The following is a 21007-nucleotide window of genomic DNA, read 5'->3' on the forward strand; positions in this document are numbered from 1 at the left end:
ATACAAAGATACTGATGAGTGTTCCCCATTAGGGAAAGTTGGGCAGTTAAATGAAGGTTTTAAAACCACATTCAGGAAGGGCGATACCAATCTGAAACCACTAACTCATAGCCTTTGTTCCCCTCCCGGTTATTCCCTTTATTCTTACAGAAACAGAAGTATGACACAGCCTCATATACTCTTAAAGCCACAGATGCAACCTGATTCCATACATATTATGCACAGGGTGTGTGCATAAGATGGCGGCCTTAATCTCATGAATGTCCCATCTAACACAATATTCCACAGAGACAAAGAAATGTCAAAATTTAGAGGAAGAGTAGAGTTAGCAAAGGACTCACAAGATTTAGTTTTAAATGACTAGCTAAATTGACTTCCTCTGTTATACTGGACAAGTCAACTAACTTCCCTGTACAATCAAATGCACATTATTGACAAATGCCTTTTTTTTTTTAGTTTGCAGGCTATTCAGAACAAGGCCTGTTTAGTTGCTACCTTAAATTAGTCTTTCTCTAAGCTCAGTAATAATAATACTGTGTGCCTAAATGTGTATGAGGGGCTGCCATTAAAAAATTTAAAAGTAGAAACTTTTGGCCTGGCTACCAAATGGCCTCAGGCTCCATGCCCCAATTTGTTGCCCTTACCAGTGCAGCCACCATTATTTCTGTACATGTTGGCCAATATGATTCAGTGGACAGAGTATCAAGCCTGGCTCAGGAGACCTAGGTTCAAATCCCACCCATCCATGACCTTGGGCCATCATCCCTCACCTAAACTAATACATAGGGTTGTTGTGAGGATAAAAGAAGGGGTGGAAGAAGCACTCATGTCCCAGTCCCATTGAGCACTCATGTCCTGGTCCCTTGACAGGAATGTCAGCTGCCATGTTTTTAACATTATAGTTCAAGAACAGACATGCAGTTATTTTTAAACAAAAATGACAGCACAGAATGGTTTTTTTTTTAATTAACTGCATGTGTATGCTACATAATTAATAAATACCAAAGCTCATGGGAATCAGATAGTGACAAGAGTTTCTGTATACTTTTATCACTTTGGAGGACAGAGGAAGAAAGCTTATATGCAGATTTCCTCTTCTATTGCAAGGTCTGTGGAATGGGTCCATAAAAAAAAAGAAGAGATTTCCTCTTCCATCTTTTTCTGGATTCCCTGTGTTGATTCCTTCTCCTTCTCCTCCACAAAAAAAACTTGGTTGTGGGTGCACACAACAACAAGAAGAAAATAGCCAAATATAAAAGAGGGCCTTGCAGTTAACAAGTCTTCTTGGTCCCTTGGAGGTTGCTTGGTCCATTGGAGGTGTCTTATTATATCAGCCCAATGGTGCAAGTAGGGTTGGACCTCAGGGGTGATGTCCACGGAGCCCCAAATGACTGACCAGAGAGTGGAAGGTGATGGGGCCAGTGGCAAATAGGCCCACTGTCAGCATGTGGGCCAGCATGGGCATGCTGAGAGACCCACTGGGATTGACACTAGTCACTGCAGCATATCAACAGGGGGTTAGCAGGCCAGGCATGTACATGGTTCCAATGCTCATTTTATTATATTTAAATATATTTTCCATTTCTACAAGAAAATGGTGCTTATTCCAAAGTAAATGAATTTAGCATCATAGGAACAGATGCAGAGTCCATTTTATTCCCAAAGTCACGATGGTGCTATGATTTAAGTGAGTTTAAAATGCAAAACTGTACATGCTCACTTTTTTAAAAATCAGGGTTGGCAAGCAGGATCTTTTTCTCTCTCTCTAACATATCGGGAAGGTAAAAGCAGTTGTAAAGTATGGAAAGACCCTGGGGGTGGGGAGGGGAGATAATTGTTAATTGTGTACTTCCCAAGTGGAGTAATACACATGGCCATCTAAAGCTCCCCCCCCCCCGCCTCCAGTAAGCCCATTAAGTCCAGGGCCTAAGGTTACCTACATGCACCACTATATCAGCCTTCCCCAGCCTGGTGCTCTCCAGATGTTTTGGACTTCTACATCCATCAGCCCCAGCTAGCATGGCCAATGTTCAAGAAAGGTTGGAGTTATGATCCAGAACATCTGGAGGGCATCAAGCTGGGGAAGGCTATATTATGTCTATGTGCTTTGTATAGAAAGAACAAACACAAGGAAGTTAAGGAGCAAGACATTCTGGACAGTGATGAATATAACAGTTGGGTTTACATAAAGCCAGAAAAATTAAAAGTGAAAATAATACAACGTATCACTGGAATCTAGAAGTTACATTGGGAGAGGAAGCTGTATAGCTAAACTTGGGCAATGTACCAGCCATCCAAGGTTGCACAAAATGTGCTTTACTCACCCTGACAAAGCTAGCTGGAAACCAGGCTTCCTTGTCTTCATTTCTTCCCCACCACCAATCCTTGTTGGAAGCTTCAAGGACATGGATGACTTCCCCAGCTTTGAAGGCTAACTCCTGATCATCCATGGTCACGTGATCCCAGAGTGCCTCTGCATAGACCATGCTCCCATCGCTTATCAACTGAAACAGAAACATTCTGTGAAGGGCAAAGATTCTGCTGGGACGGCCAAAGAGACAAAAAGGTTAAGTAGCGATGTGCAGATGTAAGCAGCAGGTGCCGTGACAGCAATACTGAGCCAATTTTCTTAAGCTTCTCTGGGTATCCTCTGCAGAAATACTTTCTTTTCAAAATGGCAATAAATAAACTAAATAATTTGGAAATTCTCAATAAAAGAACATGAATGGATTATGGACCCACAGATCTGATTGTACTTCCATGAAGCTTAAATTTCCTCAAGTTAGCAGAAAACTTTCATGCACAAATGTCATCGTCTCATTACCTCGTTAATAGCTAGCTGCTCCCCTCCAGGCTGCAAGTACCTAGGGCTGGCTTGGCAGAGTTCCTCATAACTGTAATCCTCCTCGCTACCATTGTCATCCACTAAGACAGAAGATTCAGTACCACCATCTGCAGCACCTGGCATGAATGTGAAATATCGAGTAATTGGGTATAGTCAACACCTTCTTCTGTGACATTTAAAAAACCCTCCTTAGAAAAAGGCATGGATCTGTGATTTCCCACTTCTCATATCCACTTACGTGAACTGCAAAAAATCGCACTGAAGGAAAGACTTAGGACAGGGAGAAATTTGAACCTACAGTAACAGCTAATCTACATAATATGAACAACAAACAGGGCCTGAAACAAAACGTTGCAGTCTGGAACATTCCTGTTCAGCCTTCCAGCCAGTCATGCCTTCTTCCGGAATACTCCATTCCATCTTCCTTCCAACAGTCAGTCAGCATTCCATGCCCACGGAGCATACTCAGTCCTATTTTGGGTTCCTTTCCCCCAATTAGGTCCCCATCCCACCCAATTGCTATTTTTTGTACTTTTGCATATCTTGGTGTTCCCCCAAGCCTGCTGATATTTTCTTCTTGTGCATGGATGGTGTCATTTTGGCTACATAAGAATCCACACTCAGAGAATGAGTTCACTATTAGTATATTAGCATGGAGAATTCTGAACTGTACCACTTCATACTGCACAAGGAAGGGTGGGGGTGGGAATGCATGTTTTTGAATGTTCTCTGATGTAAAAAGCATTAACAAGAACCATAACCCTTTCTCTTTTTCTTTCTCTCTCTTGAGTGTGGGTTAGTGTGTTGTGTGAACAGCCACATTCTCTCTAATGTGTTAGTAGTGAGTCTGTTATGTGAAATGGTGGGTGGAGAAACATAATTGCTCCTACCTGCACTCTGAAGTAGTACAATCCAGAATTCTACCACCTCAACCTACTACATAATTTTCCATAATGTATAGATGGGCTCTAAAACTGAAATTAGGCCCAGTATAATTTTCATACCACTTTTGTATTACACTGGCAGACATTGAAACTGGGCTCAACCCCATTTCTATCATGCACATTTTATCACTGGCACATAAAAATGAAACCGTCTTCTCAGTGGGTCTCTGTACTAACCTCCTAGTAATCTATAGTCCAAACCCTTCAGAACAGTAATTATTATTTTTATTAACTTGTTAATAATTTTTCTACCCCAGAGATACCCAAAGTGATGTACAATGTTTAGAATGACAATAAAACTATTATTTAAAATATCACGGAATGCTAAAAACAATAAAACCACTTAAAAACCAAATGCAAATAAAATAATCCCAAATCAAAAGTAGCCACATCATTATATACATAGACAACCACTAATAAAATCTCAAAACTACTAATCCTCAATGGGAATGGATTAGCTTCTGCCCATCAGGAAGATAATATACTCACAAAGAGGCTGCAGCCATAATGTTGCGATAGGGAAGCTAAGAATATGCTTCAGTAGGAACAATGCTGATGTTCTGAGGAGTGTTGCCCAGTGTAATGTCTCCTCCCATATGTGCCCATCTCTGAGTGCCTGTCAACCTGAAGTTTGGAGGGTGGCCATGAGAGAATGAGCTGGTTCACATGGTTGCTGCAGCCCACCATGATGGGCTGTGGCACATACCAGCAGCTATTTTGAATATTCAAGCCATGGCGGGTAGTCACTGTGGCTTACTGTGTCGTGTGAAACCGGGGAGGATGGATTATACGAGTACTAAACAACCCTCGCATAACCCATGGGCTGTTTTAGGGTTATGCGAGGGTTGTTTAACCATCACATAAGCCACCCTTACTGGGTTCACAAGACATGACAAGCCATGCTGACTGCCCACCGTGGCTTGAATATTCAAAAAGGCAGCTGGCACACACCACAACCCACTGTGGTTTAAATAAGCCACAGCGGGCTGTAGTGATTATGCAAACCTGGTCAGTGCCTTTTCGACAGTGGCCCCATGGCAGTGTAATGCTCCTTAGGGAAGCTTGCCTAGTGCTCCCATTGCTACCCTTTCGGCACCAGGCTAAGACTTTTCTGTTTCCTAGGCCTTTAAAGATCTTGTTGACACTGGTGGTGGTTTTAGCTCCTGCAGTTTGTATTGCATGTTATTGTGTTGTTACTTGTGTAGTTGGATTTTTAAGATTGATTGTTGGGTTTTTTTATTGTATTATTGTTCTGTTTTGAATTGATTTTGTATCAGATAAATTTTATAGGTGTCAAACAAATATAATAAATAAATGGTGTAACCACTAGAAAGGAACATAGGAAGCTGCCTTATACTGAGTCACACCACTGGTCCATCTAGCCCTGTATTGTTGACACTGACTGGCAGCGGCTACTAGTCCTACCTGGAGATGCCAGGGATTGAACCTGGGACCTTCTGCATGCAAAGCATATGCTCTACCACTGAGCCACGGTCCGTCCCCTTCCTACTGGGAAGGTTGGTGGTTAGTCATACCATAGAAATTGTGGTGTGATATATGTTTAGCAGACTAGCATATACCAAGAACAGCGAGTGAGGTAGAGGAAACTGAGCCAAGCTAATCAAGTAGACAAGTCTTTAGGGAACATCCAAGATTAATGGGGGGTTGGATGGGAGAAATCACATAGTATGTTTAAAAAAACAAAAAACAAGCAAAACAAGGAATAAAACCATATAAAACCAGCAATTTTCAAAGACATGGTTTGGTCCCATTGCAAGCTTTTTTTATATACTGGTGAAATGCATAAAAAAGAGGCTGGGAAGTTGCACATCCAGCTCAGGGGCAGGGAAAAGCCAAAATATAGGCCCAAATAAAGGCAAGATTATCCCGTTAAATAAAATGTTTCATGACAGATATGGATGACATTCTTCATATAAAAATGAGAGCAGAAGTAACATCAAAACTGGATGTTCTACCTTCATGGGACAGAGCATGGTAATAAACTTACGACTTTGGGGATCATAGCAATCACGATTGGCTACATTTTCACACAGCGTGGTATTTTGGTAATCCCAATAACAAGCAAACTTGCCTTCTACTGCATACAGCTGTAGAATGACCAAGTACAATCTGACCTGCTAGGTCATGGGTGGACAACCTGCAGTGCAGGTGTGACAAGTGGCACAGGCAGCTGGAGTAAGAGGCAAACTCAGTTCAGGCACAGGAGTATCTCTGTACACACAATCAGGCCTGCATTCCTGTCTAGCTCTCCAGAGTTGCACAGTCACTGGCTCCCAAACTCTAGAGGCAAGACCACACCAAAGCTAGGAGTGTTTTGTTTTGTACACTAGGTGGTACTGTCTTATACTTTGGATGTGCTGAAAGTTGGCCACTAGGTGCTCATGATGACATAGTATAGCAAAAAGTGCCCATCTCCCACACCCAAACTATCCACTACCTTCTTTTGCTGTTACGAGTTGTGACCTTTTCAAGGCTTTGCATCGTATGAGACCTAATACTTAGAGTTGAACAAAACCCTGATGAAACATTTACCTTTTGGATTTTATTCCTCAAAAGGGTAAATCTGTCCATTCTTAACACCTGGGTCTCAATTCTTTAAATTCACATTTTATATAGAATGCAAGATCCTATTAATCTCTATCAAAATCTACAACAGATGAAGCATTCCTGAAATACAGGATTACGAATAGAAATGCAAGTTTATTAATTTATAAAAAGGCATACTTTTATAATATCAACATACTGGAAACATGTACATTTTTCATTAAATGGAGTTATTTACAGATGGAAATACACTCCATCTGTAAATAACTCCTAGCCTAACATTGCATTTGGAAGATTTCATCCTCCACTTTGTTTTGTTTTTCTGTCTTTAACAGCCATTGGTCAATTGTGAATACTTGTACACAAATATTATAAAAGAGGCACCTACTGAAAAATAACTAATTAGCAGCTCAGTCCTCCTATGCAATATGTAAGCTGAGATTCTGGGAAGTAAGCTGACTGTTTCTTGCTTTCTGTAGACATTTCTCTATTTTTACTGCCAGGACTAAATATACAGATATGAATGGGCAATTCTTATCTCTCTAATGGAATGCCAAAGCTAAAAAAACAAACAAGTAAACTGGTTTTCATCTCATTTAATTTTTTTGTGTTGGTCTAACTGCTAGACTTGCTAGTACAAGCATTATTTTTTAGCTAAGTCAAGCCCCATGATTATAACAGTTTAAAACATAAAGGCCATAGAGAATAAATGGAGCTCATCTCCTACTTAAACATACCTATCTGAAGGCTCTCCAGACTCCAAAACCGGGCCATTTCCCCTCTGGCTACCATCCTGCTGTCCCAAAGAATACCACACACAATGCAGTGGTTGGTTTTTAATCGGTAAGGTTTGGTCCTTCAAAAAAAAACAACACCCCATCACCGAGAACCAGGGAGGCTGCAAGCTACTGGAAATGCAGAAACAGCTTATTCATCGGTTTGTGCTTCTGTTTGTGCATTTCAGGCCAGAGTCTACTTCAAAGCTGACAGCTCACTCCCTGTTCAGAGTAGCTGTGAGTTTAGTGCCTTCAGTGACATCATGGGGTACCCTTAGGGAGGAAGTTACAAACAGACACACACACACGCACACGCACAACTGTACACACAGTGCTCATCCACATAATGCATGCACAGCTTGCTCATGCCTTAAATGCTTACAGCACAGATTTATTATTGTTGTTCAGAATTACTTTTGCTGTGCTTTCAGGTATGTCCCTGTTTTTTAGTCCAGTCCAAAGGAAAAGGCTCTGTTGTCAAATAGCTTGATTCTTTTCCCCACCATATGTTAAAAAAAAATGCATTCCTTGGTGCAGGTTGTGCAGTTACAGCATTATTCCAGAATGTAAGTTGAAAATGTAAGTTTTAAATATAAAAATGTAAGCCTGCAAATTTTCACTGTAGCTGACTGTAAGGCAGTGTCTGCGTGTGTTTCTCCAACCTGGTTTCTTGGCAACATTAAGCTCTGTGAGGATCAAGGATGCCACCAAGACTGAAGTACCAGCCTAACTGAACATTATCAGCTGACCCCACAGGCCAAAGCTTTGTTTGTTTTTAACAAGGCTTATAAAGGTCTCTCCTCAGAGACTGTTCCTCAGTTTGAGCAACTTGTCTTGAGTGTGATGACTGCACTTACTATCTGCTGTTTCTGATAGTGACCACTGCCTGACATGACCTTGCACCTCCTTCTGGCCTTTTCATGCCAATACTGCTGTCTCAGATCTTGGCTTCACCTATGTTCCTGCCTCTGGCCCTTGGATCCTGACCTGCCTTCTCTGGAGTTTTTACCTTCTCTCTAGGTCTGACTAAACCCCTACATAGTCCTTACATCCTGGTCTGTCTTATCTGGAACTCAACCTTGCTTGTTTTGGACCACACCTTCCTCTCACCCTATCCCCACCCCCAACTCACAGAATTCTGAATCTCAGAACTCAACAGCCTGGAACAGGCTGGGCCCTGATATGTACAACACCACTATGAAATTTCGGCATCTACTTAGGCTGTGAATAGTTGATTATCTTTGTGAAGCAGCAGGAGAGATTTCTCCCTTATAGCTGCAGTGCAAGGGTAAGCAATCCTGGGCAGTATCCAATGGGACCTCTGCACTTACAGGGAAACCCATCGCACCAGCTTACACTATTGGCATAGTGCTAGAAGTCACTTAGGATAGGATTACATCACTTGCTTAAGTGTGGCCCTGTTGGATATTGACCCTTCTGCCCTCCGGATGTTGTGGACTATGGCTCCCATAAGTCCTGACCACTGTCCATGCTAGCTGGGGCTTATGGGAGTTGCAGTCCAAACTATCTGGAGGGCAGAAATTTGCCTACCTCTGCTATAGTGGTTCTAGCCCCAATCCAGCTTCAGTAACTGGACAACCAGACGAATGTAATAAAGAAGACACGGAACCTTGCTTCAGAGGGGATGTTTTTGCAGCAAGGGAAGAAAATCTGTTTCCTAAAAAATAATTAAAAACCCAGGAGATGGCTCTAGTGCTGGAGAAGGAGAACACATCCTGTTCGGTGAAAAATACATTTTAATAAATAAGAAAATTATCTTAAAGTGGCAGAGAGTTTGTTGTGGGAGCTGGAGCACTATACTACTTGGGAGAAACTTTTTATAGAGCATTATATGCATGTATGCTTATTTTTAAAAATTTAATATTTTGTACCCTGCTCTTCAATAACATGTAATCCAGGAGGTTAACATAATAAGTAAAAATTTAACATTATACATAATAAAATCCCAAAATTGGAAAACCTATAATGTAATTGCATAGAATGGGAGCACAAAACATAACACTGGAGTAAAAAAAAATTAAGAGCAACCTAAAAGCAACACAGGAGTTTAAAAGCCTGGGCAAATAAGAAAGGTCTTTCCTGGTGCCAAAAGTACATTAGAACAGGTACCAGGCAACCACCCCCGAGGAGAGCATTCCCAAGGCGGGGTGCCACAACTAAGAAGGCCTTTCCCCAGGCACCACCCAGATGGCAAGAAAAGTTTCTTAAAATCTTCAAAATCAATTGCATAACTGCTCTAGGGAGTAGAATGGAGTGGGTGAGGAAAGAGTATTGCTTAGTTGCAACAGGCAACCGCAAGAGCTGTTTCACATCTGTGAAATCAGCCTTGCTCACTCTTGTGAAAACAGCATTTTCTCAGGTACAGCTTGAACTGTGCCAGAGGCCTACAAAATCAAATTGAACAAATACTACAGCAGGATAAAGGGGATGTGTGTTTGTCTTGTAGACAAGGAGAACCCTATCAAACTACCTCCACAACTTTGAAAACGTTACATCTGTACACACCATATGCACAGGAACTATTTCTGTATCCTGTTTACTTATACCTTAGCAACAGCACACCAAACTTATCGGTAGAATGCAAGTATGGATGAAAAGCTGGGTGTGGGGCGAGAAATCAGTAACATCCACACAGCTAAACTTTCAGCTTTCCTATAGTTGAGTAAAGCCTTGCCAGACGTCATCACATCAGAGCTTGAAATGTTTCCAGAGAGCTGCTCCCTAGTATGGAATACTTCCTCTCCCAGGAAAAGCAACACCAATTTCACACACAAGATCAGGGTTTAACTTTCCAGTGCTTTTACTCTGCTCATGTGACACATAAGGTAGCACCTTAGAATATATACACTTTGTCCTTGTATACTGTTGCATTTGGATCACCTTTTTAAAACTGGTAGCAAAGAAGGATTCTGCTCATCCAGGCAGAAAGTAAATTCAACACCACTGTGCTAAATTGCTACGGTTTTCCAAACGCAGAGCACTTTCTTTTCAGAGACAATGCAGCTTAGTTATTCTTGTCCTTTAAAATGTGATGTTCCCCCTTTCCCTCCTTACACTACTGACTCTCAGAAGACCCTGGAGGCCCCTGCTGCATGCAAATGGTTTCAAAACAACCACAGACATCATGTGGCTTCCTGGATGCTTCTGGCTCAAATAGAAAAATGAGAAGCCAGACTACACAGCAATCTCTACACTTCTCACTTATAAAAAACTGCATTTCACTGTCATTTGAAAGTGGCTGCCTGGTTGTGGGGGGGAAAACACTTGTCTTTCTGCATCAGCAGCCATAAGAGCCCTGCTGGCCCAGACCGAGAGTCCACCCATGATCATGTTTCTAGCAGCGGCCAGTCAAATTCCCTCAGGAAGCAAGGCACAAAGGCAACAGCCCTCTCCATGTTACTGGTTCCCAGAATCTGGTATTTAGAAATATATGGCTGCTGAACATGGACATTCCATTTCACTATCATGGCTGTTGATAGACCTCTTCTCTATGAGCTTCTCTAAACTTCCTTTAATGCCATCTAAGCCAGAGGTGAGCTGAAGGTAGACTAAGATCTACTAGTAGATTACTGGGTGATTTGCAGTAGATCAGCAAGGGGTTCTAATTGCCTACTGTTTAACATCAGCAACAAAAAGGTGGGTTCTCCCCCTCCCCCAAATTAAAGCTTAGGGGGAAACCAGGAGTGGGTTTGTGTATGAAAGGACTACAAGCTCAGTTCTGGTACTCCGGCATATTCCTGGGCTGAGGTTGTACTCAGAAGCACACCGTTCCTTAATATTAGGTTGTGTCCAGTGTTAGTCCTACTTAGAATGGACCAATTTAAATGAATGGGACTTATATTAGTCTAACATTGGATACAACTCTTCACTCCAGCCAAGCCACTATTCTCCACCTGGCAGATACCAGGCTTCTAGTAAAAAAACAACCCAGATTGGTAAGTCTAGCAAGCCTGAAGCCTGCCCATCCCTGATCTAATTAGCTAGAGTGTTGGACTGGGAGTCAGGAGATTTGGGTTCTTGTCCCCACTCAACCATGGAAGTTCACTGGGTGACTTTGTGCCAGTCACAGACTCTCAGCCCAACCCACCTCACAGGGTTGTTGTTGTGAGAATAAAATGGAGGAGAAGGAAGATTATGTACGCTGCCTTGGGTTCCTTAAGGAGGAAGAAAGGCGGGATACAAATGCAATCAATCAATCAATCAATCAATCAATGGCAGTGAATTCATAGAATCATAGAATAGTAGGGTTGGAAGGGGCCTACAAGGCCACTGAGTCCAACCCCCTGCTCAATATAGGAATCCAAGTCAAAGCATCCCTGACAGATGGCTGTCCAGCCTCGTCTTGAATGTCTCCAGTGTGGGAGAGCCCACTACCTCCCTAGGTAATTGGTTCCACTGTCATATTGCTCTAACAGTCAGAAATTTTTTCCTGATGTTCAGCCGGAATCTGGCTTCCTGTAACTTGAGTCCATGATTCCATGTCCTGCACTCTGGGATGATGGAGAAGAGATCTTCCTCTCTGTGACAACCTTTCAAGTATTTGAAGAATTCAATCATATCCTTCTCAGCTGCTGATAAATGTGGCTGGAGAACAATACATTAAGAAAAGCATCTGCATGCCACATTCACAACTGGATAATACTTCACACAGCTGGACTTCTTGAGTCCCAGTCAGTGGGATTTAACCTGTGCAGTGGATTGCAGCTCAAGTTATCAAACAAAAGTTTGTCTTTATTCAAGCCACTGAGAAACCAGAACTGCCATTCAAGAGAAACACACGTAATCCATACTATTACGCAATGATTAATTTTAAATCTGAATCCATTTAAAATTAACTAATATAGCATGCGAAAATAAGAAATTAGTTTTTTCTTCATGAGAAGCTGCTAGCTTCATTAAAAGCCACGCTGATATTAGGGTTTCACGTAGGGAAAACTAAAGAATTTCCACTGAACAGCTGCTATATTTAAACAACCACCACCACCTAGGAAATCATCCTTTGGAAAACACTTAATTGTTTTTGAAAATATTAAAGTCAGGATGGGCAGAGGGTAGATCTCTTGGCAAGTTCCAGGACATCGGCAAGATGACTCTCCCCACCACTCTCCCTTTTAAGCCAATAAATGTGGATTTTTGTGTGGAAGGACTGTGTGCTGCATTCACTTACTCAAAACCAATTCCTGGGCTCAGAATTCTTTAATTCGAAGTGTATGTCTTTTGGTGGATCTTGGGGTTCTAGGAAAAAACAAGGTAGGTTCTGCAAGCCTGAAGTCTGCTCACTCCAGGATTTATTTATTCTTCACATTTGTGTCCCCTAAGCCAACCTTTTTGGACTCACGGGCACATTTGGGAATTTGAGACCATGCTGTGAGTCCTACCACAAAATACATGGTCAGTGGATTGCCACTTTGGCGTCCACCTGTCACGTCTATGGATGTTAGACTGCGTCTTATTCAACAAAAACGTTTGTTTTGTGTCTGTTGGACACCACAACATCTCTGTAATAAGGGATTGTCTAATTTGGCTAATTCTTGGTGGTGCAATATAGCAAATGCCTCTTTTAAATATGTGCTGTGGCAATGTCCAGTAGTTGCTTCTTTTTTGGGTGAAATCTATTACATAGATAAATTAGAGCCAGCGTGGTGTAGTGGTGAGAGTGCTGGACTGGGAGCAGGGAAATCCGGGTTCTATTCCCACTCGGCCATGGAAGCTCACTGGGTGACTTTGGGCCAGTCACAGACTCTCAGCCCAACCTACCTCACAGGGTTGTAGTTGTGAGGATAAAATGGAGAGGAAGAGGAGGAGAATGTAAGCTGCCTTGGGTTCCTTGCAAGAGGAAAAAAGGTGGCAAAGAAATGCAATAAATATAAATAAATAAATTTATTTTGTGCCAGAACAGTCTTTAATATTCACTGATGTACATGATCATTTAAATTATTTGCCCGCTTCATGGAAATGAACAAATGGTCAGTGTAAATGGATTCTCTGCACCCTTTTGACAGCTTAAAGACTGATATTACAACATTGGAAAGATAAACACTCACCTCCTATAATGCAATGGACTGAGGACCTTACAACACTACCAATATTTGAATGGGTGGCATTGGCATATAGATGCCACCTTCAAATGGATACTTATTTGGATATTTGGTCCACTTTTGTTGAATTCCATTTATAATTGCTAGGAAGTTGTATGTATTTCATATAAATCCATGTATATATATTTTAAAAATAGAAAAAACAAAATAATAATTTAAAAAAAAATAATGTTTGGGTGCCTGTGGGCGCCACATTGGGGACCCCTGTTCTAAGGGCCTCAGGGTGATGTACATCCTGTGGAGTCATCTCCCCTCTGAGGTATGTCAGGTCTCAACACTGATGTGTTTTAGGTGTTTATTGAAAATATATGTTTGCTTTGGCTTTCCCCCAGCCAATCTCATGATACAATTGTGTGTGTGTTTGTGTGTGTGTGGTTTTTGTTTGTTTGTTTTTATTCTTTTGTAAACCACTTTGGGATTTGTTTCAAATGAGAAGTGGTATATAAACATTGCTAAGAAATAAGGAATAAATAATGCTTGGGGTTTCTTTCTATTTTATCCTCAGTAACAACCCTGTGGGATAGATTAAGCTGAAGACAGAGACTGATCTAAGGTCACTACTTCATGGCTGCACGGGGATTTGAATGCAGGTCTCTTGGGGCATGTCTAATACTCTCTTTATTGCATCACACTGGCAAGGCATCCATAAATCTACTTGACAGTGTGCTGGAGTAGATTTGACAGAGGAGAGCGGGATTTAAATCTCTGCTCAGCCATGATGCTCAACAACTGAGCAGGGCACCAATAGAGGTGACCCCAGGCACATTGGTGCCCAGTGGCACCCCCTTGGACACCCCAGTCCTACAGTCTGCTCCCAGCCCATAAACGCTGATTCAGCGTTGTGTTACTAGTCAGAGCACACAGTATTGGGAATGCACAACAGGGGCACAGGGAGGGAGATACCATGAGCTGAAAAAAATATGGCAAATTCCCAAATTCCTGGGCACTACAATTCAATTGTCAGGAGCCAGCATATAGTTTTTAAGGACTTGGGATTCTTTCAGTCTCTTTCGATGAAAACCAAAGCAGGATTCTTTCCCAGGTAATAACATTTCAAGGATGACATACAAACTCCTGAAGGGAAGAACACATTTTGGTTTCCAGGCTAATGTTAAAGAAAAAATTGTTGTTGTGGACAAGAGGCTCTCAAGTATCTGAGAGAAGACAGATGGCATTGAACAGAGAACATCTTCTACTAAATGATTCATGAGTCGGTAGCGAAGATAAGTGGCAAGACAAAACTAAGGGGAGAAAACCCATGTATGCAAATGGTGGTGACTAATATGTAAACGCTAAAATAGTTTTGAAGGTCCTCACCATAACAGCACTGTATAAAAAAAACGCCTTTTACTAAATTTATCTTTGGCAGAAGGCAATGTAATTTAATCCCAGAAAAACTGAGTGGTTTGCATACCAAGATGACTTAATGGCAGGAAACTAGTCGGGAAAATCAGACAAAAGTGCACTAATTTTGCATGCCACAAGCATACAATATAAATGTAATATAACTGAGAAGGAAAGACAGTTGCCAAGAAGTGTCGCTCCTAGCAACCTTTTCCATCTTGAATGTTACTTCTACAGCAATGTACAGCCTATTAAATTAGTCATTTTATACACACACACACACTCCTAGGCATGTTTACTTAGAAGTATATCCCACTGACTTTAATGGAACTTACTCCCAGGAAAGTACACTTACCTGCACATTTTAGAACTAGAGAGTCGTATCCAGTGGTGTCACTCCATTCACATAAGGTTCTTTGATCCAATGGGGGCTTCTGTGAAGGGGGCATGGAGGAGTAATTTTTGCCAATTTCCCTTTCCCCTTGCAGCTTCCTATGCCCCCTCACAAATCTGGTCTGGAGACCCTCTGGAACTTGATAAGGCTATCAATGGCTACTAGTCATTATGGCTATATATTAGGGAGAGCCAGTGTGGTATAGTGGTGAGAGCGTTGGGGCTGAGATCCGGGTGATCCGGGTTCTAGTCCCCACTCGGCCATGGAAGCTCACTGGGTGACTTTGGGCCAGTCACAGACTCTCAGCCCAACCTACCTCACAGGGTTGTTGTTGTGAGGATAAAACAGAGAGGTGAAGGAGGATAATGTAAGCTGCCTTGGGTTTCTTGCAAGAGGAAAAAAGGCGGGATAGAAATGCAATAAATAAATAATATTACTTCCAGGATCAGAGGCAGTATGCCAGGTGCTGGGGAACCCAACTGGGAGGATGCTATTGCGCTCAAATCCTGCTTGTTGGCTTCCCATGGGTATCTGGTTGGTCACTGTGAGGACAGAATGCTGGACTAGATAGACCTTTGGTCTGATCCAGCACGTCTCTATTTATGTTATGAACTTAGTGAGGAAAGGGACCGGGGGGGGGGGGGTGCTGCAAAGGGACCTGGGGAAAAATGGCCTCCCTCCACTTCCATTCAGAGAAGCCTCTGTTGAATCAAAGAACCTTCCATGAATGCAATCACAACACTGGAGGCATCTCAAAGAAAAACCAAGAGATTCTGACTAACCTCCTTAGGCTACATGGTGTGTTAATGGCTATTTAGTGAACATATGTTTCTTAAGTACCCAGTCTAAAATACTATCGCCAGGAGCACAGGTGGCACAAGTTAGTTCTCGCTATTTATTTGCTTATTTGTTTTTAAAATGTAATAGTTGCATTTTGGCAAAGCCTCTAAAGCGACACACAGTTCTAACTAAAATGTACTGAAACCAACCAAATAAATCATGAAAAACAGCAACCATACAAAACACAGTCAAGCCAAACTTTAAGAATGGTCATTCTTAAAGGGTATAGAAAAAAATTAATCTATATTGAAGACCCATCTAAACAAGGCTGCTGGCATTAACCTGCCAAATTGTGAGAGTGACAGGGCAAGATGCACCTCCTGTGGGAGGGAGTTCCACAGTCTGGACGCTACAAAAAGACAACTTTTGAAGAATTTCCAGGTTCGCTTATTTATTCTGCACTATCCCCATGTGAAACTCACCATTGGATGCTCTCATTTGCCGCTTACATCCAACTCTGTCCAGGCCGATGGGTGTGCTTTGAGAAAAGGCGAAGGGGCGGAATCTAGCAGAGACAGCTTTGTACGGAGGAACCTGATGTGCTGGTACTGGGGGACGTGCAACTGGCTAAAAAAGCAAAGAAATAAAGCTTGTTACCATGAAAACCTACCTGAAAGCCTAACTAAGCCATGTAGGAAACAATATTTATTTAGAAGTGAAGTTGTGTACATAGGCAAAAAGTGTTCTCTGGACTATATTACAGTAAATCAATATTAGGTTTCCATGTAATTTTAAAGATTAATCATTCTATATACTATTAGTGAACTTTGTTGTCTGAGTGCCGATCATTATGTAACCAAAACAGCAGCATCCATCCACAAGAGAAAGGTATTAGCAGGTTTGGGGAAACCCAGTTTGTAGAAGTACAAAAAAGACTTTAGGGAAAAAAACAAAGGGGAACCTAAATCTATCTGGGTTTTTCGTAAGCCTGTCCCTGCAAGTAAAAGAAAGCACTCTGAATATTTTTACTATATTACATAATAAAATTATATACTGTTCCTTGACAATTTTTCTTATTTATAAATCTTTCCAGCTCGTTTGCTCATAGTCAAGCATTAATAACTTTCACACTAAACTCTAAAGCTTTGACACCCTCTTCTTCAGATCTTCTCCTAAAAGAATATTTATTAAAACTTAAATGCTTCCTTTTTAGGAACTTTTATTTGACCCTTTAGTATTAAACAAGAGCTTTACATTACAATTTCCCCTGCATTAAATTGTCAAGCAAATAAAATAAGTGTTAACAGGGCTTTGTTTTGCTCTTTTACCATGCTAGTGGGCATATAGGGCTTACAAGAGAGAAAAACAAACAAACCCCAGCTACGATTATTCTTTAAACACTGCTTATAAAAGCACTTCTTAGGAGTACTTGTATTTTTGTGTGTTTCCCCTCCCCAGCTTCATCACCTTTCTCTTAAAGAAAAATATAGCCTTAAAAACATATTTTTCAGTGTTTTCCTAAAATGCCTAATTTTCAACTCCCCTATCAAATTATACACTTCAATTCTAAAAACATCTAATAGTCCCGGTTTTCGGTGGATTTTACATGCAAAAGGACTTGTGTATTGCTTATTGTGCATTCACTTATACTTAGAATGTTAGCTTTACTGCAAGAGTTTCTGCCCACTCCATTTCAAAGAAATTAATACATTTCAGCGGAGCAAAATCTAAACCTTAAGAATTTATCCCTTTTTTTAGCATCAGTAGTACCAATAATGTACTTACCTTCAAAATGGTCTTGTATCTCTGAATTTGTTCCTAGATTTCCAGCAAAGCATAAAGTTATATTCAGCAAGAATGTAATTTTAAAAGTGCTAATAAAACAGCAGACTTGCTGAATGCTACCTATGAAAACAGAGTATGTGTGGAGGAATCACAGGTGTGAAGGAATTCCCTCCCCCTTTAAATATATTGCGCACTGCAGAAAACTTAGAATGGGGAGGAAAGAAAATCTCCAGCCTTGCTGGAAAGCTCAAAAAAGTCATAAAACTATGAAAAAACATTCACAGTATATCCATAGTAATAAGGTTAGAGAGTTCTCAGTTTCAGGCTATCTTTTAACTATAATTTGGTGATAGCGTTATTGTAAAATATAAAGCCAAAAGCCCACCCCAAACAGAAAAGTTAATACAAAAGTGAACATTTCAGGATCTCATGCTGCAGTCCTTCAAAGAAAAACTTCCATTTGTTTTTGTGAGGTAAAAATGAGGCCATTTTAAAAATGTTAGAGAATATTCAACGGATTAACAATACATGAGAGATCTAAATGCATATTGATACCTATTAGAAACCTGTACAATGCAATTCTATACACGCTTATACAGAATAAGCCCCGCTGAGTTCAAACATACTTACTCCTAGGTAAGTGTGTATAGGCTTACAGCCTTAATTTCACAAGAGACTGTACAGCTTCCCATCATAATTTAAATTAATGAGATGACTGACTCTTGCTATGAAATTTTCTTTTTTCCGCTGTAAAGTAACTTCCTAGTAGGAGGCACTGTCCCAAGAGGAAGAATAAAGGTTTGGAATTATGTCAGAGCTCTTGTAAATAAAATTCAAGTACATTCTTTTTTAAAGGTTCCAGAATGTTTTAAAGTAAAATTTAAATTAATTCTGTTTAACCTTCACTTGCATATAGCTTGTATTTCATGTAACCTGAGCCAAAGGCAGTCAAAGCAGGCATTTTGTCAATGTTGTAACCCAACTATCTACGGGCTACTTTTAAGTCAAGGAATAATTCAAGCCTTATTTATTTCTTCATCTCAAAAACTAACAGACCCATTAAAATACTCAGTCATACCATGGTATGATCTAGCCTACACATTCTGCACAACTAAGGGCCAATTTAGATGTTACTTTTTTCAGAGCACGGCAGATATGGGACCTGTACCTCTATATATTCTCTAAAAATTTAATATGCATAAACCCGTAAGTATCGGCTATGTTCAAGTGAGGTCCATGTAATTTTGATTGGCATGTAACGTTTGTTTGGAGAAATGCAGAGACACAACTGACTCCTGTATCTGCTAAACCTCAAAAGAAGTGATACATGAATTGGGCCTTATGCAAGGCCCAATAATGAGGTGGGTGTGGGTATACTTTGTCGTTTGAAAGACAGGAAAAATTCTGCTTCCCTATATGTGATGTACTATTTCAAGAACTATGAGCCCAAGGGAGAAAGCACCATAATAATCAGGGCCCTTGATCTCCAGGAGAGTGGGAGCCAGTGCTGCTGGTAGGATTTACAGGCCTGAAATCTATGTGAATAAATGTGTACTTGACAAGTACTCTATAGATCTTGTCAAAATTTGCAACTGAAGAGTCAAGTCTACTTTTGAAAAGGAAAACCTATTCTTCCTTCCTTAATACAATTTCTCAAAAAAATAACTGAAACTTATTTTCAGCCCTCCTGATTTTTGCATACTGCCAGTGATTATGGCAAAAGCTGAAAGAAGTTTCAACATGCAACTCAAAAAACTGGAGGCCTTTTCCTATAGGGCAGGGACGGCTAAGCCACCTACCTATTTTGTCTATCAACTGTGAACTATGGGGAGATAATTCATGTGCAATGGAAACGGCCATAAAAATAAAGCTTTAAGGGGGAATTCTATTTATAATATGTTTACAGCTGTGTTGGTCAATTAAACCAAAAGTTACAAAACAGTCAACAAGCTTTATGGGATTTGTCCTCAGGTTCAATGTTATGTTAAAGAAAAAGGGGGATTGGAAGGTTGGGGCATGATAGAAAAGCCCTAGTATTGGCCATGATGTAATTTCAGAAATGTAGAAAATATTTGAGAATTATAATAGTCATTTTTCGTTCATAATTCATGAGACTGTCTGGGATGGGGTCATGGTATCTGTACAGGAGGGTGTGTGTGTTACAACTAAAACAATTATGCCTTATGTCAAGTCCAATTCACACAGACATCTAGCCTGAATGAAAAAGCTAGCCCATATAGAATTTCAGCTAGTTCTGACTGTACCAAAGCAGTAATGTGCATGCACTGCCATGCACTGAATTCAGCTTTTGGCATACCTCTGCAAGCTATCCTAAGTACTGGTTAGTGGTGGTGTGCCAAAAAGCTGGATCTGGGTAGCCATTTTAGCCTGTTGCAGCAAAAAGAAAAAAGAATTTTACACCACATTAAAAACATTTATTGTGGAATAGTGTTTTGTGGGCTGGAGCTAGAGTGGCCAGATGTCCTCTTTTACCAAGGGCAGTCCTCTACTTGAAGGGATGCCAGAGGAACATCCCTTATTTGAAGGGCTGTTCTGTCCAATTCCAGTTTAAAGTTAATAAGCCATAAGAATTGTAGCATACCAAGTTAGCACCTGGAAAGCAGGCTAAACAGGCAGGCACTCAGGTCACCTGGGCAAAGTCTTCTATAGGATGGTGAGATGTACTGTATTTCTGTTTAAATTATAATAATTTTCTAGGTTTGCATATATATCATATGCAAATGTTATGCAAATCACTGTTCTCTTTTGTCCTCTTTTTTTGGTGATGTATTTCTTGTTTTTTGGCAATTCGTAAGTGGCCACCCTAGCCCACTTCATCGATAAATGCATTAGATTCTTGTGATTGTTTTTTTTATATTTTACTATTTTGTTGTTAGCCGCTTTGGCTTTTAGTTTGAAATGAAAAGCAGAATATTAAACAAACAAACAAGCAGTGGTCATCTTAATGAAATGAAATAATATCATCATCATTATTAGGTAAGTTGTTACCCAAAGTATTTTTCTTCTTCTTCTTCCCTTAGTACTCAGGGTGATATATACCTACCCACTTCATGCATCCGATGACATGGGCTCTGGCCTACAATAAATGCTTTAATCTTTAAAGTGCCACATGACTCTTTGTTTTCACTGCGGCTAGATTTTATCTCCAACCAAGTCTGGCCAAGCGCCATCTCAAATTGCCAATCATAGAACAGCCCTTTCCAAATCTACTGTCCATTTTTGTTATTGGGTAAATGCCAAAATTGGTGCCCATAAATATTTCTATACTAGTAAACACTTTCAACAAAGAAACACTCTTATCCTGTTAATACCATTATTTATATGGAACAGTAGCCTGTATTGTTTATTACACAGGCCATTCCCGGAGGTACACAGATAAACAGGAAAATATTTTAAAAACTCAAATGGAAGTATCAGCATCCAGGGAAGGAAAA

The 21007-nt window shown here is 40.6% G+C and overlaps 1 protein-coding gene across 2 annotated transcripts in view; it reads right to left on the reverse strand.

Moving 5' to 3' along the window:
- SPATA13 (spermatogenesis associated 13) overlaps positions 1–21007 on the reverse strand; it is a 117349-nt gene that overhangs the window by 19899 nt on the left and 76443 nt on the right. For both annotated transcript variants that reach the window (XM_084842892.1, XM_084842891.1), the window contains exons 4-6: positions 16250–16394; positions 2825–2961; positions 2325–2504 (exon numbers count right to left, since the gene is read on the reverse strand). In XM_084842892.1, coding sequence (XP_084699018.1) covers positions 2325–2504; positions 2825–2961; positions 16250–16394 — 462 coding nt within the window. The remainder of the gene's footprint in view (positions 1–2324; positions 2505–2824; positions 2962–16249; positions 16395–21007) is intronic.

This window comes from Heloderma suspectum, chromosome 3 (assembly GCF_057233095.1).
Source record: "Heloderma suspectum isolate Gila_16-S chromosome 3, 16-S_ref, whole genome shotgun sequence".
Taxonomy (NCBI): Eukaryota; Metazoa; Chordata; class Lepidosauria; order Squamata; family Helodermatidae; genus Heloderma; species Heloderma suspectum.